General features: G+C 46.5%; 1 protein-coding gene across 1 annotated transcript in view; it reads right to left on the bottom strand.

Annotated features, from left to right (window-relative positions):
- The window catches only part of XRN2 (5'-3' exoribonuclease 2), a 38,354-nt gene that overhangs the window by 5,508 nt on the left and 14,017 nt on the right, over window positions 1–18,829 (bottom strand). Inside the window, exons 17-28 of the mRNA XM_027653794.1 lie at window positions 17,024–17,159; window positions 14,769–14,876; window positions 14,571–14,660; window positions 14,007–14,079; window positions 12,884–12,967; window positions 12,177–12,274; window positions 12,007–12,086; window positions 10,863–10,919; window positions 9,526–9,594; window positions 9,297–9,431; window positions 8,128–8,255; window positions 3,731–3,791 (exon numbers count right to left, since the gene is read on the bottom strand). Of these exons, the coding sequence (XP_027509595.1) occupies window positions 3,731–3,791; window positions 8,128–8,255; window positions 9,297–9,431; window positions 9,526–9,594; window positions 10,863–10,919; window positions 12,007–12,086; window positions 12,177–12,274; window positions 12,884–12,967; window positions 14,007–14,079; window positions 14,571–14,660; window positions 14,769–14,876; window positions 17,024–17,159 (1,119 nt within the window). The remainder of the gene's footprint in view (window positions 1–3,730; window positions 3,792–8,127; window positions 8,256–9,296; window positions 9,432–9,525; window positions 9,595–10,862; window positions 10,920–12,006; window positions 12,087–12,176; window positions 12,275–12,883; window positions 12,968–14,006; window positions 14,080–14,570; window positions 14,661–14,768; window positions 14,877–17,023; window positions 17,160–18,829) is intronic.

Here is an 18,829-nt window from a genome sequence, read left to right as displayed (position 1 = left end):
GGGACTGCAGGGAGCACAGCACTGCATCCCAGATTTACCTGCTGGGACGGGGACTGCAGGGAGCACAGCACTGCATCCCAGATTTACCTGCTGGGACGGGGACTGCAGGGAGCAGGAGCACTGCTGGCTTATCTCCTTCACTGCACATCACTCCTTGTCTCTCCCAAGAGCCTCTGCCCAGATGTGCTGAATTTCCACCCTGGAGACCCTCTCCAGAGGCAGCCAGGCTCCCAAACAACCCTGGAGCTCGGGGAGGAGCTGTGATTGTCCTGGTCAGGCAGGAGTCACAGCCAGCTGCACAACACCAGGCAAAGGGAGCTGTGAGAACTGAGGAGTTTTGGGAGGGGAAGGACTTTAAACACACATTCCACCAGTTGGAGCAGAGGCAAAGTTGGAATCAAGACAGGTAGAGGTAAGACTAAATGGATGAAAACAGGCATTTTGGATGTGACAGTGGTGTGGTTTTGGATGCAAACTGCTTTTGGTTTCACACTAAAGCCTACAAAGACAATTGTTCCACCTGGTTAGAGTAAGACCTGCCTGGATTTTAGGAAAGCATAAGGAACTCCTGCCACCTCCAGAAGCAAATAACTTGACTCCTGTTTAGAAAAATATGAGTCCTGCTGGATAAATACGCAGTTGGTGAATATGATGTGGAACACATGGACTAAAAATGGACATGCACAAATGGTAAGTGGTGATACTGAGCTGTGTGCTGTGCTTTTCACTCCAGGAATGCACAATGTCACCCAAATCCTCCCTCAGAAGGAGCAATGACGTAGTTAAAGTTCATAGCAAGTCACATTTTCAGTGACTAAACACTCAAAGTCAGTATTCTAAGTTAGGATGAACTTAATCCAAAGGAATAAGTATGAACTAAGTATTTTGAGTACTAACTTTTTTCCCCCCCTCACGATTCCTAGAAAACAGCAGACTCTCCACGATGAATACACTGCTCAGCCTTAAGGAAAACTACTGGGAAATACCTACACAGCCCCAGCTCTTGGGCTTTCATTAACAACCATTCTGTCTCTGTAACAAGTGCTGGTGATAAATACAACTGAGGGTCACAGGCCAGCACTTGCTCCATGCCTGGAATGGGAGAGCTTGACACAAATTTCATTTGTCATTAATATGTACTTGGCACAGAGTTTAAACTTGTTATTTTTATGTGATGTTTAGTGAAAAGTTGGGAATTTAACAAATTAAACACAACAATATTTACATGATGTTGTTGGGGCATTTTTGCTCAAGGCCATCTGCAACAGTGAAATTGGTGATTTTCAGTTGGAACTACTATGGATTCTAGAGGATAAACCTGGAAAAAAGGCTGCAATGCATTTTCTGATCTTAAAGTCTGTTCTTAATTCACAGAACTATGTATTATTAAAAAAAAAATTAGATTTTCATCTTGTAAACAAGAAATATGGAAATTACAGGACTCACAGCACTTGACTTTGTGTTCATCCAGTGGATCTATTAATTGGTGAGGGTGGAGATTTGCACACAGCAAAAGCTGCAACCAAAAAGGGGTTGTGCCACTTGAAACATCCCAGGAGCTCACACTGGCAGAATTATTCAAATCACTGCCCAGAGTTACCCCAACTCATGATTCAGCTGAAGGATATTCAGCCAGGACAGCTGAAAGACAGCCTCAGGAGACATTACACTGTCAAACATCCCTGTGTTCCAAGCTCAGACTCCTGGGAAATCTCTTCCATGAGCAGGTCAAGCAAATGGTTTTGCTCCATTTCCCTCAGCCAGGAAATGTCCCTCAGCCAGGCAGCACTGCAGCACTGGATTGAAGAGTAAGAGATCCTACACAGGAGGCAGGACCTACTGGACTATGGAGAAGCAGCTTTACACTCCTGGTTTTTATTTCCCCCAGGCCTGGGAAGCAAGAGCTGCTTTAGCCCCCCTGCAACTCTCCACCCCTGGAACAGCACGAAGGCTCCAAGTTTTCCAGGCAGCAGGGACAGGGCTCCTTGCTTGTGTCAGAAATCAGGGATATGGCAGCCTCCTACCAACCCTCTCCATCTGGACGGGCTGCAGCAGGGCTGGCCTCTCCCTCACTTACTTCCTTCCTGGGAACAGAGGTGACAGAGGACAGAAGTCCCTGGCTGTTCTCCCCCCTGGCACCTTGTTGCTCCTGGAGCACCTGAAGCCACAGCAGCAAGTGGCTTCAGACACAAACAGCCCCGGGGGGAGGCGGTTTGGGAAACCAGCAGCTCCCAGGGAATGAACTGGGAAACCCAAAATCCCTTGCAGGGGTCAATTCAACAGGTCCAGACATTATTTCCTGTACCAAGTCTCCCTGTGTTTAACCTTCTGCTTAAGTCTCCGTGCTTGTCTTTGTACAGCAGCTCCCTCAACGTCAGCAGGTTTGATCTGCTTCCCAAATCCCAAACCTTCCAGGGACACGGCAAAAGTACTGACCCTCAGAGCTGGCAAGTCAGAGATTTTCATAAACCATCCAAGGTGTAACAAAGAAAAGGCAAGGACGAGTGACAGACCTGCAGCAGTCCTTCAGAAAATAGTCCTGTATACGTTGGATTTAATTAGGGTGTGGGAGCAGCAACTCCCATGGCCCAAGCAATATTGAAGCTTGCATTATAAACAAACCTTGCCTCACAATATTCCACATGGATGAGGCACAGGATAAGGGAGCCAGACTTGGTTCAGTGGGGATCAAAATGGTTGCCATGGAAAGTGGTTGCAGAGAGCTCAATAAATTCTCCCAAAGCCCATATTTTCAATGGCCAACATTTGCAAATAAAACCGAGGGGGAAAAAAAAAAATCTGTGCCTCAGTGCAGAAACATCCCTTGTGTGCTCTGCCATTCCTCCATAAACAGAAATAAATATCATTATTCATAGCTGCCACAGGTACCCTGAGTTAATATTGAGTCCCCCCACCGAAGGACACACAAGCCATCAATGAAGGAATGCATGTAAAACATCCCTGATTATCAAACCATGTCACATTCCTTCTATTCGATGGCACTTATTGGACTGCAGATTCCATAATCCTTCCCTGAGTCCCTTCTGCATTTAATTCAGTTCAGCCTTAAGTAGTTAAAGAAACTGTTTTCAGTGGCAACTAATAACTACTGACCTACAGTGACACTGCCCTACAATGGGCTTGTCAGCCCTGAAAAACTTGTACCAAAGAAGCTGATTAGGACTTCAAGAGGTTTGTAGCAAGAATCAATGGCTGGTCTGTACTAATGCTGCGGCTGCAGCACAGAAATGATAAAAGTGGAACACCATTAGTTATGCCTCATTAAGCTCCACAGCCCTCCTAAAAAGAAATTTGTTTAGCCTGTCCAAAATCTAATGCAGTTTTAAGCTCTCTGTGTCCAATTTCATGGTATCTCAAAAGCTTCAATAAGATAAAGGCCAAAGAACCAAGAACGGTACCAAAGCACCAACAGTAAAGTTAATTTTGAAGCCTGATTTTAATGGAAAGTGTTTTTGCCTTTTATTTATTTTTTTTTTTAATTCAAACTACTCGAACCTTTTAAAGGATGAAGGCCACGTAGTGTGCTCTCAAAACATAAATAAATCACGGACCTTAATTAACTTAAAAAAAACCCGTTTCAACAAACTTAAACGGCAACATTCAAAACAAAGGAGGGAAAAAACCCCCCAAAAACGTTTGGAAGGCTGGCAGAGCCCCATCCACCCTCCTGGGCAGGTCTCACAGGGCTGCCAACCCCTCCCTGCCTTACCTCTGTGGTGCCTGCTGGAACAAGGGCGTGGGGCCTCGCCAGGACTCCTGCGGCCGAAGGTCTGGAGGGCAAAAACAAAATGGTAAAGTAAGAAAGAGCAAGTGCCACAATTCGAGAGCCGTGCTCCACTCCTGGGTGTGCTTTCAAGGAGCCAAACAGAAAAGCTCAGGCTGGATATTGCCACGAACACACTCCAAGCCATCAGCTCCTGCTGCCTGTTTGGACAGAGCCCTGCTGGGAGCCGATAAAAGGCAACCTTTTTGGTTTCAGTATGCCCAACAGGCTTCAGGTGATAAGAGTAATGAGCTGGAATTGCCAGGACTACTCTGGTTAGTGCTTGGACTCTTCACAAGTGTCTCCTACTGGACTGTTAAAGATGCATAACCTTGTCTGTTACCCTAACAATTTAATCTTCCAAGTATATTCCTCACTCCATAAAAAACACAGATACACCCCCCCACCCCGTGCTGTATCATCACCACGACACACCACGTTTTGTGAGCCACAAATGTGTAATAGTCAAAATATTTAGGCTTTTGGTCGGTTTGGGAAATTGGCCAGTTTCCCTTCGATTGGGCTAAGTTATTCCATAAAGGAAACCACAGGGATGAGCAGGGCATGGAATAAAGTGAACAGTCCCACTTTATTCATGTTTAAATAAAGTTATATTTAGGATACAAAACGTAAAGGATTCAATAATATAAAACAGAAATGTATCATCATTAAAGATGGTAAAGGAGTTAACGTAGTCAATGATCATATGACAATAAAAAAAAAATCTTTTAATGACCTCTGAGATAATGGAATCAGACTGAATTAAGCCTTTTTTGGGTAAAAAAAACTTGGCCAGAGCCCCGGCGCTGCAGCACAGGAGACCACCCACTTCTCCATTGTCCCCTCCACCCAAACCAGCTCTTTACAAAGCCGACGCAGGGCCGGCACTGCTCCGGCAGGACACGCAATTAAACGGTTGTTGTCCCTCTAAATAACCTGGTCAGCAAACAGGATAAAAGCAGCAGCCCCTCAACAGGCAGCCCCGGCCCTCGGAGCGGGCGTCAGTCAAAGGCTGCAGCTCCACTGACACCTTTCATGGCTTTCAGTGGCCTTCGAGTGGGACCTCGTTCCAACAGCTGCTTCCAGCGGCTGGAGCACGGCCACGCCGGGACACGGACACCCCGGCACGCTGCCAAGGGCTGAGCACACAGGGAAGAATTCCAAAGGGAAGGAGGGAAAAATGAAATAAATCAATCTGTGCCTGTCTCCCAGCTCTGTCCCAGGCAGGAACCTCTCTCTCGGTGTGCAGGGCAGCCCCCAGCAAGCAGAACACGGGATAAATCCCCATCCCCGGTGGCTCTGCTCTTCCTGCTGGAGCAAAGCCAGTCCAGCCCACAATTCTTTATCTGTACCCCATACAGAGTCGTTTATTAAACATTACATCTGTACACACAATTACATCAGTCAATAAATAAACCTCTCTCTGTACACACACACTGTTACCCACCGATGCTCTCAGCAGGTACAATGGGTTATTTTCCACCCAATTTCCAACCAAACCAGTCTAAGGCATGCCCAGGACTGAAGATGGATGTGTGGCACTTTCCTCCTGGGTCAGGCCTTTCCAGGGCCAAACAGGTTGTGCCCACACAATGCTGTGTTTGCTTTGGAATACAAGGGGAGTGCAACACGGGAGAACCCACAGTGCTGCTCTGGGGGAAACGAGCAATTAACACACCAGAGCTTTAAAAAAAAAAAAACCTACAAAGACAAAATTGCTAAAAAACACATAGAATTTTAAGTTTGGGACACCCCAAGAACATCACCACTTTCAACCAAAAATACCCTAAGATGACTGTTTCTAATAATTCCCAAGTTTCACAGACAGCAGCACCCCAGAGACACAGAAGAGCTGAGCTCTGCTCATCATGTTTCCAGACCCTTCCTTTCCATGCCAACAAGAAAGGACCCAGCTCTCCTGCTGCAACCACACCTCTCTGCAGCTCAAGGGAACAGTTTACGAAAGAGTTTAATGAAATCATCATAAAGACATTTCAATCCACCTTATTACTATTCATTTGTATGTCTGGCAGAACGATCTTGGAGGGAAAGAGCTTGGAGCAGTGAATTGCACTTCAAAAAGACACCAAATGGGAGAAGAAATGACAATTAATATTTTCTTTAGGCTGCAAAACTTAGGCACTTCCTGAGCTATAAGGCCGAAGAAACTGCCTCCTCTAGTAGCTCCTCGAGCAACAATTTATCTAATCAGGGTGGCAATCAAAGGCAAGATTTTGTGTTTACTGATTGCACTAATCAAGATCACTTTTCAAACGCAGCTAATTGACAAGTTTACCGACCGCGACGAAAGTCATAAATCAGATGTCCTGAGCTGCAGAAACCAGACCTGCCATTCCCAGAGCGCTGCCACCCCGCACTTGACTCCCCAAGTTATCAGCACAGACAATTATTCATCAGCTGAAAATTGGCACATCCGAGCGAAATCAGGGAGCACTGGCGAGGAACACCCCCAGCCGGCTCTCGGGGGAGAGGTGGCACTCGGCCAGACTGCATCGCCCTTCGGGGGCTGATTGTGCTGCAGCCTGCACAGGGACACACCAGACAGCAAATGGAAAGTTGCTCTGCCTTGGTCCCACAAAATGTGGGAGTTTTAACCACATCAGCTGTGGTTTTTCAGGAACGTGTGGGTTCCAGGCACTTCCCAGCCCAACTGTGCCACACCGGACAGTGGCTCTCCCACAGCTGGGGTATGGCCCACTCCCAAACACATCCCTCAGTGTGAACACCCAAAAGGCTGATCCCAGGAGGAATGCCAGGCTATGACACCTGGAGGCGACCTCTAACAAGGGTTGAAGGAACTGTCTCTCCTTGGTAGAAGAGCAGTTGAGACACCTGTGCTTCACTCATCGGGTGGGCTGGGGCCTGACCCACCAGCCAGGCTCCAGGATGTGTTTTGGGAAGTCCTTCTAGGGAGCAAGAACATCCCTCACGCTGTCTGCATCCATCCTACTGATGGACACGAGCTGCCCTCACAGCTCTGTTAAACCACGAGGCACTGAAAGGAAGACCATCTCCAAACCCAGAGTCAAGCGCTGCCGTAATTAGTCGTTGAGACTTCACGCCGCAGTCAGTGTAAATTAGAAGTTAATTAGAGTTTAAGACTAATCTCCTAGGACAGCTCGGTGTTGTCAGAAGAGGAGGAGAAGCACAAGCCAGTGAAAGTGCCAAGGAACACATTTGCAGCGTGCTGCACTGCCCTCTCCCACGGAAACACAGCGCCAGGAACTGGCTCCGGACAGCGGCGGCTGGATGAGAGCTCTGTGAGTACCTCCTTGGCAGGATCAGCTCCAAGGACAGGAGACAGAGAGAGCAGCTTTCCCACAGAGTGCCAGGACTTGACAGGAACAGCAGTACAGGGACTGCTGGGCTCCTGAAAACTTTCTCCCCAAAAGCCACACAAACTTTCTGATTTTGGAAGATGAATGTGAAAAGGTGAATGCCTGTCTGGTGGTTCTGCCTTCTCGTGCTTCTTGTTTGTTAAAAAAAAAAAAGAAAAAAGAAAAAAAAAAAGGTTGTCCTTTAACACAAGTTAATCCCTCCAGGCTCATATTCAATCCACCTCTCTACTTAAACCAATCTGGTTCCTTGCACAAGAAATCAGCACTCACCACTCAGCTTCCCTTCCTCTGCTCTGGGACTGGACACTGAGTTTCAGTCAGTGGCCACTGATACTATTTATTCACTGTCTGATATTCAGCAAAGATGTCAGCAAGATACAGAGAGGGTGACAGCTTCACTGGGCAGCAACTAGTCTAGATGGGACAAAACTCTGGAGCTCAAGCTTCATCTGTGTCAGCTGTTCAGATGTCCAACACTTGCAGAATTCAATACTGCAGGATTTCACACCTCCTTAGGCAGCTGAACCAAGCGTCCTCCTGTTTCAATCCCACCTGAGCACAGGTGAAGAGGCAGAACTCCTGACCAGCACCCTTTTTCAAGAGCACAAGCACTTCCTTCCCAGGGAAGGATCCATCCATTTTGGGTCACACAGGATTTCCTGGTGATGCTGAGATTCCACCACAGATGGAACGTGTTCCAAGTAACAGGTACCAGGAACCCTTGGTACTGGTGGGCTTTACAGTGCTACTTTTGCTATCCCATTGGAATCCAGAGCACAGGATTCCAACTGGGATCCCACTTGCAGGCACTCTGCTCCATTTCAGCACATTTCCCTACAGCAACCCCATAAAGGAGGAGCAACAGAGAGGAGCAACACGAGGTTAATGAATGCAGCTGCCTGGACCCTCTTATTGCTTGTGCTGGTGCCACAGAGCAACCCAAACCCGCTGTGTTTTCCAAACTGAAATGCAGCAAGCACTTACTTGACAAGAGCTTGGGGATCTGCTGCTGCCCCCCCAGCAGGGGCCTGGCGTAGGGGCTCCCGTAGGCTCCGATTGGCACGGCGTTGGGATACATCCCTGGCATCCCTCTGTCCCTCAGCATCGTGTGCCTGTGCCGAGCGAGGAGAGGAGAAAGATCAGGGTGTTGTGGTGAATTCCATCTTGCAGCACAGCTGCCACCCAGCCCAGCCAAAGCCCCAGCCCTCTGCAGCGTGCCAGCATGAGGCAGGGACGTGCTCGTGGATCAGGGCCCAGGCACATCCCGACACACGCCCGTGCCCTGGGAGCTGCTCCCGGGGAAGTGCTCACATTGTCAATAACACAGCTGGACTTTTCTTGGTGACTGTGACAAGGAAGGACAGAAGAGGGTTCACAAGTCCAGCCCCAGAACAACTCTGCTTCCCAGCACACGAGTGCAGGGAAAGGTGGTGCCTTTTCTTTTTCCAGTTCCTCCAGATCCCTAAGATAATAAAGGTATTTTCTCTTCCTAAAGAGACACTTCAGACTTCAATTTTATTTGCTAGTATTAGTGTCCTTTAAAACATTCTCTTCTCTGGCTCTGATAAATGCATGGCTCCTTGCACTCCCCAGTGTGGAAAGGCATTTAACTTTAATTTTTATGTGATACACAACCCCAGCTTGTTCTCCCTGCAGCACCTGCGAAAGTCACTTGGATTTCTGGACAACTAACAAAAACTGACTGTGGCAGTGCCTGGCAAAGGGACAATCAAACAGATTGTATGGTGCAGCACCAGGTTTTTACAGCTTTTTCATTTCTAAAAGCATAAAAGACACTCCTGTCTTCATTAACAGTCTTAATTATCACTTGCGTGCAATATTCCCATTGTACCTTCTGTACTTCAAGCAAGTATCCACCAAACAAGTTTTAAAAAAACCAAAACAGCAGGAAAGCGAGTTAGAAACATTTAGGAGATTAAAAAAAACCCACCCAGAAGCAAGCAAGGCATCGCTGCAAAATCACTGCGACGTTCCCTTTGCAGAACATCGATTTCAAATATTGGACGCCGACGTTTGGAACACCAACATCCAAGACAGTCCATGCCCACCCTCTCTGTTTGTTTTTTAATTCAAGAAGCAGAACAGAAGGGCTGCCACCCCAGCAGGGCAGCCAGTCCCCCCAGCAGGCTCACCCCACGGTTCTAAAGGCCGACTGGTCCAAGTGCACTGGTTTCCTGTCTCGGTTGAAGCCCAGCTGTGGTCTCCAAGGCCTGCCATTGTTGTTGGTTTTTTCCCAGTCTCCTGGCTTCAGCACTGGAGCAGGTTTCCTTAGCAATAAAAAATAGTGCCATAAATATTTATCAGAGCCAGCACTCGGATGAATAAATCACACTAGGATAAAAGCTGAGAGCTGACACTTACTTTGCCCCAGGTAACACCGTAGCCTTGAAAACAAAGTCTTCAGCAAACTGTGGATCTTTGAACGAGATGCTAGGAGAAAATATTTGAGGATTAGGTTCACTTCACAATGAAGCCAAAGTGAAAAGCAACCACTGCTTTATTAACAGTGATGCACACAACAGGAAAGAGCCATGAACCCACGACTTAAACTGCAGAGGGAATTTCTTGCACGTGGATATGTTGGACTGGGACGTCTCCATTGTTTTCCAGAGGGTGACCTTTTTTTCTCCCCTGTTCCAGAAAGGAAGTTCCATGCCCAGAAACCAGTCAGACCCACGTATGGGAAGGAAAGGCTCTTCTGCAGACCCTCGAGCAGCCAAAGCACTGGCTGTGCCTGCTGGAGCTCAAAGGCTGCCACAGGCAGGGGACCAGGGGCACTTGGCTACAAGTGGGATTTCCCAGAGCAGGGATTTTTATCCTGAAAGGCAGTTCCAAGCAGCTCCCATGGAGGGATGCATCTCTATTTCCAGTGACATCTCACAGACCCTGAGCTTTGGGCTGTCTAGTACCAGACAAACTAAACAGTAATAGAGCAAAAACTGTCTGAAAGCTTCATTTCTACTGGTACAACACATTAGAGAGCGCTGGGTTTGCAATTCCCATCTCCTGGTGTAGTATCCAGCTCTCAGGCAGGTCCCACCAGGGACATGTTTGAAGCACAGGACACCAGCCTGTTCTCTCAGTACCTACCACCTGACACAGAAGAATGCCTGGGGTGCCAAGAAAGCTAAAAGTAAATGGCTGAGTAGAATAATGTCGCTCTTCCAGCTGAGATGTATCTGCTTTTCAACACCAGGAATGAATGAGACTCCAAGGAAAGTGAATAATGGCCCCTTGGAAAATTCAGCCTCAGTCACAGGAGCTGAAGAGCAGAACCCTGACTGCTCATACCATCTCCAGAAACAGGAAGAGAAATCCTTGTGACAGAGAGATGGAGAGAAGTGCAGAACAACTCAGAGTCCCTGACAGTGGCAGATGGAAAGCCAAAACCTTTCTTTAACTCATTACTCACAGTAACTACATCCCCATTTAGAACATCCTTCCCACAGCATCCTGACAAGCCACAGCTCAGCATTTCTTCCTGCCTGTTCTAGCTGAACCAAGTTAGGCCCCTTTGAAGGAAAAAATTACACAGACGGATCACAGGCGATTTTCAGTGTCTCAGGTACCTTATGTGGCTCAAGAAGTGAAAGGTTACAGGCCCAAGCCTTGCAAATCCAACAAGAAAACACCACAATAAAATGAGTTTTGATTGCTGTGTGTTGTACCCCACTGCATTAAACCCAGAGGTCACTGACCTGACTGCAGAGTTTTGGGTGAGATCCCGCAGCATCGGAACAGGAGACTCCACCACCCTGGGCAGGAGAAAAACCTCTGTCAAAACATCAGGTAACACATTTCTCACCACTTGCTGCTCTTCTCCTGGTGCTCTGTCAACTCAGCCTGTGACACCTAACAGGGATTTGAAAATTAACTTGCCTTTCCCCTAAATCCAGCACTTCTGTAAGGACTGGACTGACCAAATCCTTATTTCTCAATGCCACAAGAGTTTTCTTTTTCCTTTTCCTCCCAAGAACAGCTCTGACTTGCTCATGTTCCTCACCAGCCATGACAAGAATGGAGAAATGCCCATTAGTGTGGCCTGGGATCCATTATCTGTGCAACAAAGCCAGTGTTTGTGCATTTAATGCAAACGAGCTACTGAACACCTGCTTATGCCTCCGAGCACAGTTAGAGAAATGAAAGGTAAGGATTACTCTGATCATTTCTCTAACTAAATGCATTCTCTAGGAAGCAAAAAATATGAGCATTCTTCGCATGTGCAGCTGGGAACAGTCCTGAATCCAGTGCTACAGGACAAATGGACAAAGATAAAAATATATCTTAGATACCACTATCTGGATTTTTCTCTAATGCAATTGATATTAGCATATAAAAAGCAGAGTTTGGGTTTTTTAGGCAATGTGCACTAAAGGGAAGTCACATCAGCCCACATTCATATTCGTACAAAAGCAGAGAGGCCAAACCAACACCACCTTACTGAACAAGGCCCCTGAGCACTACGACTTCTGCTACCCAGGCCTCGTTTACCTAATAAAACAACTACTAAATCCATAAAAATCAGCCTTCCACAGGTGAAATGACAAACAAAACCAGATTCACCAGCAACTACACACATCAGGGCACTTCAAAGCTTTCTGAGGCTGCTCTAAAAGCCAAGTTCCGAGGCTAAGGAAAGGGGGATTGTGGGATGAAATTTTCCCTCGGTTGGGATTTGGAGGTGACACACGCCCGCTCTGAACCCTCAGGCCAAGAGTGCTGAGCCTCAGAACTACACACACGGCCTTGTTGGGAGCTTTAAGCTTCTTGTGGGCACGAAGATACTTCTGAGTGAAGGGAAGGTCCCTGAGCACTAAAGAACCCAGCCCAGGCCACACTCACTGCTCCGGGAGGACGGCGTTGTCGTTCAGGGTCAGCTTCCCCTGGATCCCGTGGCACAGCTCCGGGGGGATGTCCACTGCCTGGGGAGGGCAGAGCTGCTCAGCTGGAGCACTTTATCAGACCTTCAGCCTCCCCATTCCCACAGGCCCTCGAGAACAAGCACAACCCACCTCTGTGTTTTTGGTCTTGTACTGCTCCACGATGAAGTCACAGAGCGGGTGGTGCTTCCCAACAAAGAGAACGTCGCCACCAAGGCTGTTCCTTCTGCCTGGAAAGGTGAAGGGAATGGGATGAGAGTTCAGAGCAAAGAGGGAAGGAAGGAGCACAGCAGACCTGCAACGCTGTCCTGGTGACACCTCCACAAAAGCCAGGCTTCACTGTGACTGGGGAGAAAGCTCTGAACATTCTTGGAGAGTGTAGGAAGGACAGTGTCTGCCCAGAGCAGGATGGCTCTGCTCACAGGAGCAGCTGGCAGACACTAAAACAGCAGGAATCTTGTGTTCAGTGAATTTAATACAGAGTAACACTGCAGATCCAGACAGGCTGGGTAAAAAATCCAACCCAAAATCCCCCTGGCCCCACATGCCTCCCACAGCCCACCCACAAGAAAATGGAGAAACAAACACCTCCATTTGCCTCTATAAGCCACAAAAACAACCCAACAGGATCACTCTAGTTACCAGCAGAACCCATGAAGAAGAGTCTGCCATAACTCAACTCAACCAAACACCTGCCACACCTTGTTCACTTAGGGTGCAACACGCAAGAGGCAACAAAATACCCCAACTCTTTAACAAAATACCCCAACTCTTTAACAAAATACCCCAACTCTTTAACAAAATACCCCAACTCTTTAACAAAATACCCCAACTCTTACTCTCTTCGGGGGTGAGGTCAGGGTACACTTCCTCCAGAGCAGCTCTGAGGCGTCGCTCATCCACAAAGGGCAATAACGCGACACCTGCAAAACCAAACCAGTGTTTTTTCACACCTGTTGAGAAAACCCAAAACAACCCCCAAAAAAATAGACTAGGATGGAAAGCTCTGATAGATTTCCTCAGCTAAGAAAGGGTTTCCTTCCGCCACAAAAATCAAAAAGCCCTGGGAAATTTACTATGAAAATTCTTCAAATTTTCACTTCTGTCACTCTGATTATTGGTGGGAATCTGGAGTAATTAATTTAATTTTGTTTTTCATTTCCCTTGCCATGAACACCAGAGCTTTTCCTGGCCAAGGTGACAGGAGAGGTTTCCCAAAAAGCTGATATTGAGAGTTTCCTGCCTGCACCAGTTCAGTGGTTTGCCATCTCTTTAAGGCACAACATTCACAGGGACTCTGAACTCCCATTGTGAATTCCCAATTTAAAACTTGGTCTGCCTGAAACACTTTTGCTTCAGAAGTCACATCTTTACGTGGCTTCATTAAAACAAACACTGTTGTCCTAGAACTGAAGGAAAGGACAACCCAAAACTTCACCTGCAGTGAAATCACTCACAGTGTAACCACCCACAGAATTTGGCAGACCCTGAAAATTAATATTCTCTAAGGAAAGAAAAAGCTGCATAAATACTGTAGCTCTTTTTTCATTCTTTGTATGCTCCCAAATATTTCTATATTCCCCAAAGCATTTTTGGCACAGTACTAATGAGCCACTGATTGAGCAGAACAAGATCCATTAATTAAATGCAAAGGAGACAAAAGACAATTACACAGTGAGGTTGATAAAAAACAGAAGAATGATTAATCTAGTTCAGGAAAAATTAACAAATCTGGAATGGCTGCTGAAATTACTAATAATCATTGCCAATCCAAAATCAGTTACTGAACCATAATTTGTTTTTTGTAGTGATTTCTTTTCAAAAATACACCTGCTGGAAAACACTTGTCCCCACACCAAGTAACACAAGGTACCTGTGTGACTTACTAAGATAATTTCCCAGTTCCTTCCTATTTTTACAGATTCTTAAAAAAAAAAGGAAAAAAAGAAGTTGAAATTTCACCTTGCCAAGCGTATTTCTTCCCATTTAAATCAATAGCAAAGTCTTCAGGGTAGAAGTCAATGATGCTTGATTCCTGTCATTGAGAAAATAAAAATGACCCTCAGAGCCAGTTCTGACACGGGTTCAGAGTGTCATGTGGTACCAAACACAGCACTAAGGGGGACGCAGAGACCTGTGACTGATAAAAATACCTTCTAATAAATGCCATTTAAGCATCAAGTGTGGTTGGGCACTTCCATTACTCAAGAGATTCAAAACAAGAAATTAAGCAGGAGAGAAAAACTGCAGGTGATCTGCTGGATTAAGCTTTGCAAGGTTGCTGTAAGGACCTAAACAACCTGAAGTGTAAGAGAGCCAGGAAACGAGTTCTCACCCAAACACCCGAATTCCAAGAAACCGCTTTTAAGGATTTTTTTTTTTTTTTGAAGAATCCTTGCAACCTACTACAAACCTCCTGGGCTCCAGCATTTTTGTTCCTGAAGCAAGAAGCAGCAGGAGGTCGTGTTCACACCCCTGGGCAAAGGTGAGCCAGCCTTTCAGAGTGGACACAACAAGGATTCTCACCGGGTCTGTCATCAGCTTCCTCCACGTGGGCGGCAGGAAGTTCCCACTTGCAGCTGGAAACACTCCCATCAGTTGTTCAAGGGGCTTAAACTGTTGAAATCAGACAAGCCAGATGTAGGACACTCCTAATGAGGTGTTAAATCACAAATGCTTAAATAAATAAATAAATAACTGGAGGAATAAATAAAGGAGCCCTACCGGTTTGGAGCCTTTCTCAAAATCTGAAGGCATGTCTGCAATCCCCTCGAAGTCAGAAGCAAAGGGAGCGTAGTGAAAAGGGTAATACCAGTTCCAGGAGGCACAGCCCTAAGGTGGAGAAGCAAGACAAACAAAATCAGACACGTCAGAAAAATTAAACGAAATTAAAAATCACGCAGCCCGGTCGCCAGAGATGAAAGACATGGCAGAAAGGAGCATTTTTCTGGCAGCACACAGTTTGCACTCCTGCTTCTCAAAGCAAAACCCCACTGCTAACTGGGGAAGGTGTGGGGCCAGAGACCCCATAATATGCCCTACAGGGTGTGAAAACGTGAACAGTGCTTGCTGCAGGCTGGAAAGCACTCTGCCTTCAGCTGTTACTTTTCTCTCCAGCACCAGCACTAACACACACTTGGAGCAGCACTTTGCTCCTTCCCTCTCACTCTCCTGGCTCCAACACTGGGGAATATAAAGTGCGTCCTCAAAAAGGAGAAAACAAACTCAAAGCGCGCCAGAACACCCTGCACTTGGTAAAGGAAACGCGGCTCAGGGAGGTCCAAGTCAAGTTTTCACCTCCTCAGCTATTTTTCTTAGCAGCACCACTTGAAACAAAAGCCCACTACTGTTTTGACTTCCAATTCTGAACAAGTAAATGTCAACGAGGCTCCTCCAGTGATATTTTTGGTACAAAATTACAGCGACTATAATTATTCAATGCAATCCTTCAGATGGCTTCGGAAGGTTTCAAAAGCCAGGTGGATTGCTTTCTTTCTTTTCCTTCTTTTTTTTTTTCCCCTCTCCAAACAGATGTTCCCTTCTAGTGGAACATGCCCTGCATTATTAGCTTTTTGTAAGAACAGAAAGGCAGGTAACACATTCTGTCACAAGTTTCGTGGACAGTGAGCAGCAGCTATTAGAATCGATTTTTATTATGGCACAAAGAAAAAAAATAAAACAAACTAACTATTCTGAAGTTCCCCCGGCCCCAACCACTTCCTAATCTAATCTCCACACAAGCAGGCAGCATTTTGCCAGCTGCTCCATCCCAAATGCAACAGACTGGAATGGTTTTGTGCCATTGTATCACTGAAGGTGAGACAGTTTTCCAGCAAGGACATTTCTACAGCTCACCTGAAGAGTCACTTATACCCCTGGAGACAGATGGGCATGAATAGAGCTGTAGGATATATCTTGCCATGGTTAATAAAGAACATGGTTTGCTTTCAGTGTGTGCAGGATCACAGGAATTCCCACCCATAAAGGTGTCCAGGTGACATCTGTCCTTTGCAAAAGGAGGTCTCAGGAGGTCTCACACACCAGGAGGTGGAGAGCTCAGCAGACCTTAAACTCAGTGATTTTCATCTACCACAACAAATGAGCCAGAGCCCAAACTCAACCAGTGGATGCAGTGGGAGGGAGGGGAACACGCTCCCACAGTTTGTTCCAAGGGGGGATGAAATAAACCTGTTTTAAGGTGCACAGTGGGAGGTGTTGTCCCAGCTGGACAGGTGTGAGCTCCCAGCTGGGCACCCACGGAAAATGTGCAGTTCTATCAACCCAGCACTGTGTCAAACCCACCGATTCCTGCAGAGGCAGATAAACCCCATCAGCTGCAGCACATTGTGCTCCCAGGTCACACAGCACAGCCAACTTACTCTGCCTTCAGGGCACGGAGCTCCTTATTAACCACCAGTGCAACAAACCCCACAACCTCCCACTAATCTCTCGCCAATCTGACATCTCAATTATCAAAAGATTTAAATCGGGTACAGATTACTTCAATCACAACACACTTCATAGAACATCATTACAATCCACCAGGAGACTGACAACTCTGGTCCCTTCCAATTCTTCCTGGCATTTCACAGGCTTTGTCCTTTGTTCCCTCCTTTAGTCACCTGCAATGTCATTATTCATGGCTTTGTATTGCAGAGGGAAGATGGCATCGGTCCTTACTACACCGACAAGAGTCTTTACATGAGAAACAGAACCAGGGAATCACCGAGGTTGGAAAAGACCTCCAAGATCATGGAGTCCAAGCTGTGACCCATCACCACCTTGTCAGCTAGAGTAGAGCACTGAGTGCCACGTCCAGTGAGCACCTCCAGGGGTGGTGAAACTGCACTCAAACCCTGAGTACCAAGCGTTTATTGCACACCTTAAAAAACCCCGGGGCTTTTCCACAACAAGCAACAGGCCGAAACAAAACAGGGTGCAGACACGAAAGAGAGTTCAGAGATGAAAATCTGAGGTACCTGATAGTAATATCTGAGAACCCAGCAGAGCCCTTCCACGTAGGACTGCACGACCTTGCGCCGGAATTTCTCGTCGGAGGCGTCCACGTCGAATTTGTTCTTGTAGTAGCGTTGCTTCCAGCCAGTTTCCCACAACCTGCAACACAGCCATTGATACAGCTCACCAGGGGCACCTCACAGGTCTGAATTACAGTGTCAGCCCAAGTCACTGGCTACTTCAGCTTCTATTTGCATACAGTTTAAAGGAAAGCAGAAAAACTGATACTCGGCAGCAAGAGAAGAAGGTGGGATGGTTGGCACCCCAGAAAATCCAGATGAGATCCTGAAGCTCCCACCCTGACAAACACACCTCCAGTGTTAGAAGCAGGGTGGATTTTCAAACGTAGGCCGGTTGCTGTCAGGATTTCTCAGAACAGAATTGTTTCTGGTCAGCAATTCTGTATTTCTCACTATTTGAACTTTGTGCTTTAACCTTTTCAGGAGAAAAAACCCTTCCCCTTCCTTATTTCCTTTAATCTACCCTAGGCCAAAATCTTTATCTTACTGGAGTATCTTCTCACATCAAGTTCATTCCTTTATTCTTAATGCCTCTCTCAGGCAGAAAAGTGGCACAGTTTCCCCGCTCCTGAAAATAAAAAGCAAGAAAGCAAACAGTAATTTCTACTGTCCTGTTGCTGTTCAGACAAGCTGTGATTACCAGCAGCACTTTCTGCAGCCCAGGAATCCTGGGTTTGCTCACTCACACCACAGCAGCTCCCTTTCCCAGGGGATTTTCAATCCCTCACCCCAGAGATGGATCCTGGAATCACAGGAGCCATCCCGGCCGCCCTCTCTCCTCCCTTCACACAGCTCCCCCTCATGTCTGTGCAAAACAAAAACTTGCTCCTCTTTCACACATGAGCACCTGAATCCCTCAGCTCTGCTGTATCGTGTCAGGAAAAAAAAACCAACAAACAAACTGCTTAAATCTGATAATCCCTCAGTAATGATTTATTTTTTTAAAGAGAAGTTTATTCCCAACAATTCCAGCTTGGCGTTGAATATCCCATCTGAAAATCAGCCTTTCCACAAAGGCTGAGACCACTTTAAATATTTAGATATTCTGAGCTACAGAAGAGCTTAAATAACTGCAGTTGAACGTAGCACATCCTTTTCCTTGGCAATACCAACCCTGTCAGAACTACTGCTGCTCATAAATCACCACAGTTTGCTCACACTGGTCACTGTAAAACTGTTAAAGCTTCTTTTAGAACCTCTGCTAAAGCTCCAATGGAAAGGAACATTAACACTGATCCTGATTCTATACAGGAATTCCGCCTGCTTAATTAAAAAAAAAAAACAAATCAATTCATTTAGATATGCACTTACAGGAAAGAAAATGAGAATGAGAGCTGGAATATGAGATACTGGAGGAGCTGATGGGCTGGATGTCACAAATATGTCGTGACAACAATCCTCAGTGTTTTCCCATGTCCACTTGACTGCACACAAAACCCCCTCCTGGCTGCATTTAAAGGGCAGACCCCTCAACAAACCACAGCAAAGGCCTGCAGTTGATGGCAACAGCTTGATTTAAACCTTTGATCAATGCAGACTCACTGGCAGTTAATTCTCATAAAATTCCCGTCCCTTAATAATCCAAGGATCAGCTGCCCTAGGGCAATGAAAGAACTCCCAGACAAAACAGGGCCTGCCACAAATCAGAGAAGGAGGAAAAATAAAAGCTGCCCACGTGAAGGTAACTGATTAAACAGCTGGAGAATTCCAGCCTGGAATGGTGGAGGGGTTAAACAGCTGGAGAATTCC

The sequence above is a fragment of the Corapipo altera genome, unplaced genomic scaffold (assembly GCF_003945725.1).
Source record: "Corapipo altera isolate COAL_440 unplaced genomic scaffold, ASM394572v1 70, whole genome shotgun sequence".
NCBI classification, from domain to species: Eukaryota; Metazoa; Chordata; class Aves; order Passeriformes; family Pipridae; genus Corapipo; species Corapipo altera.
This window is presented reverse-complemented; position numbering and strand designations above follow the sequence as displayed.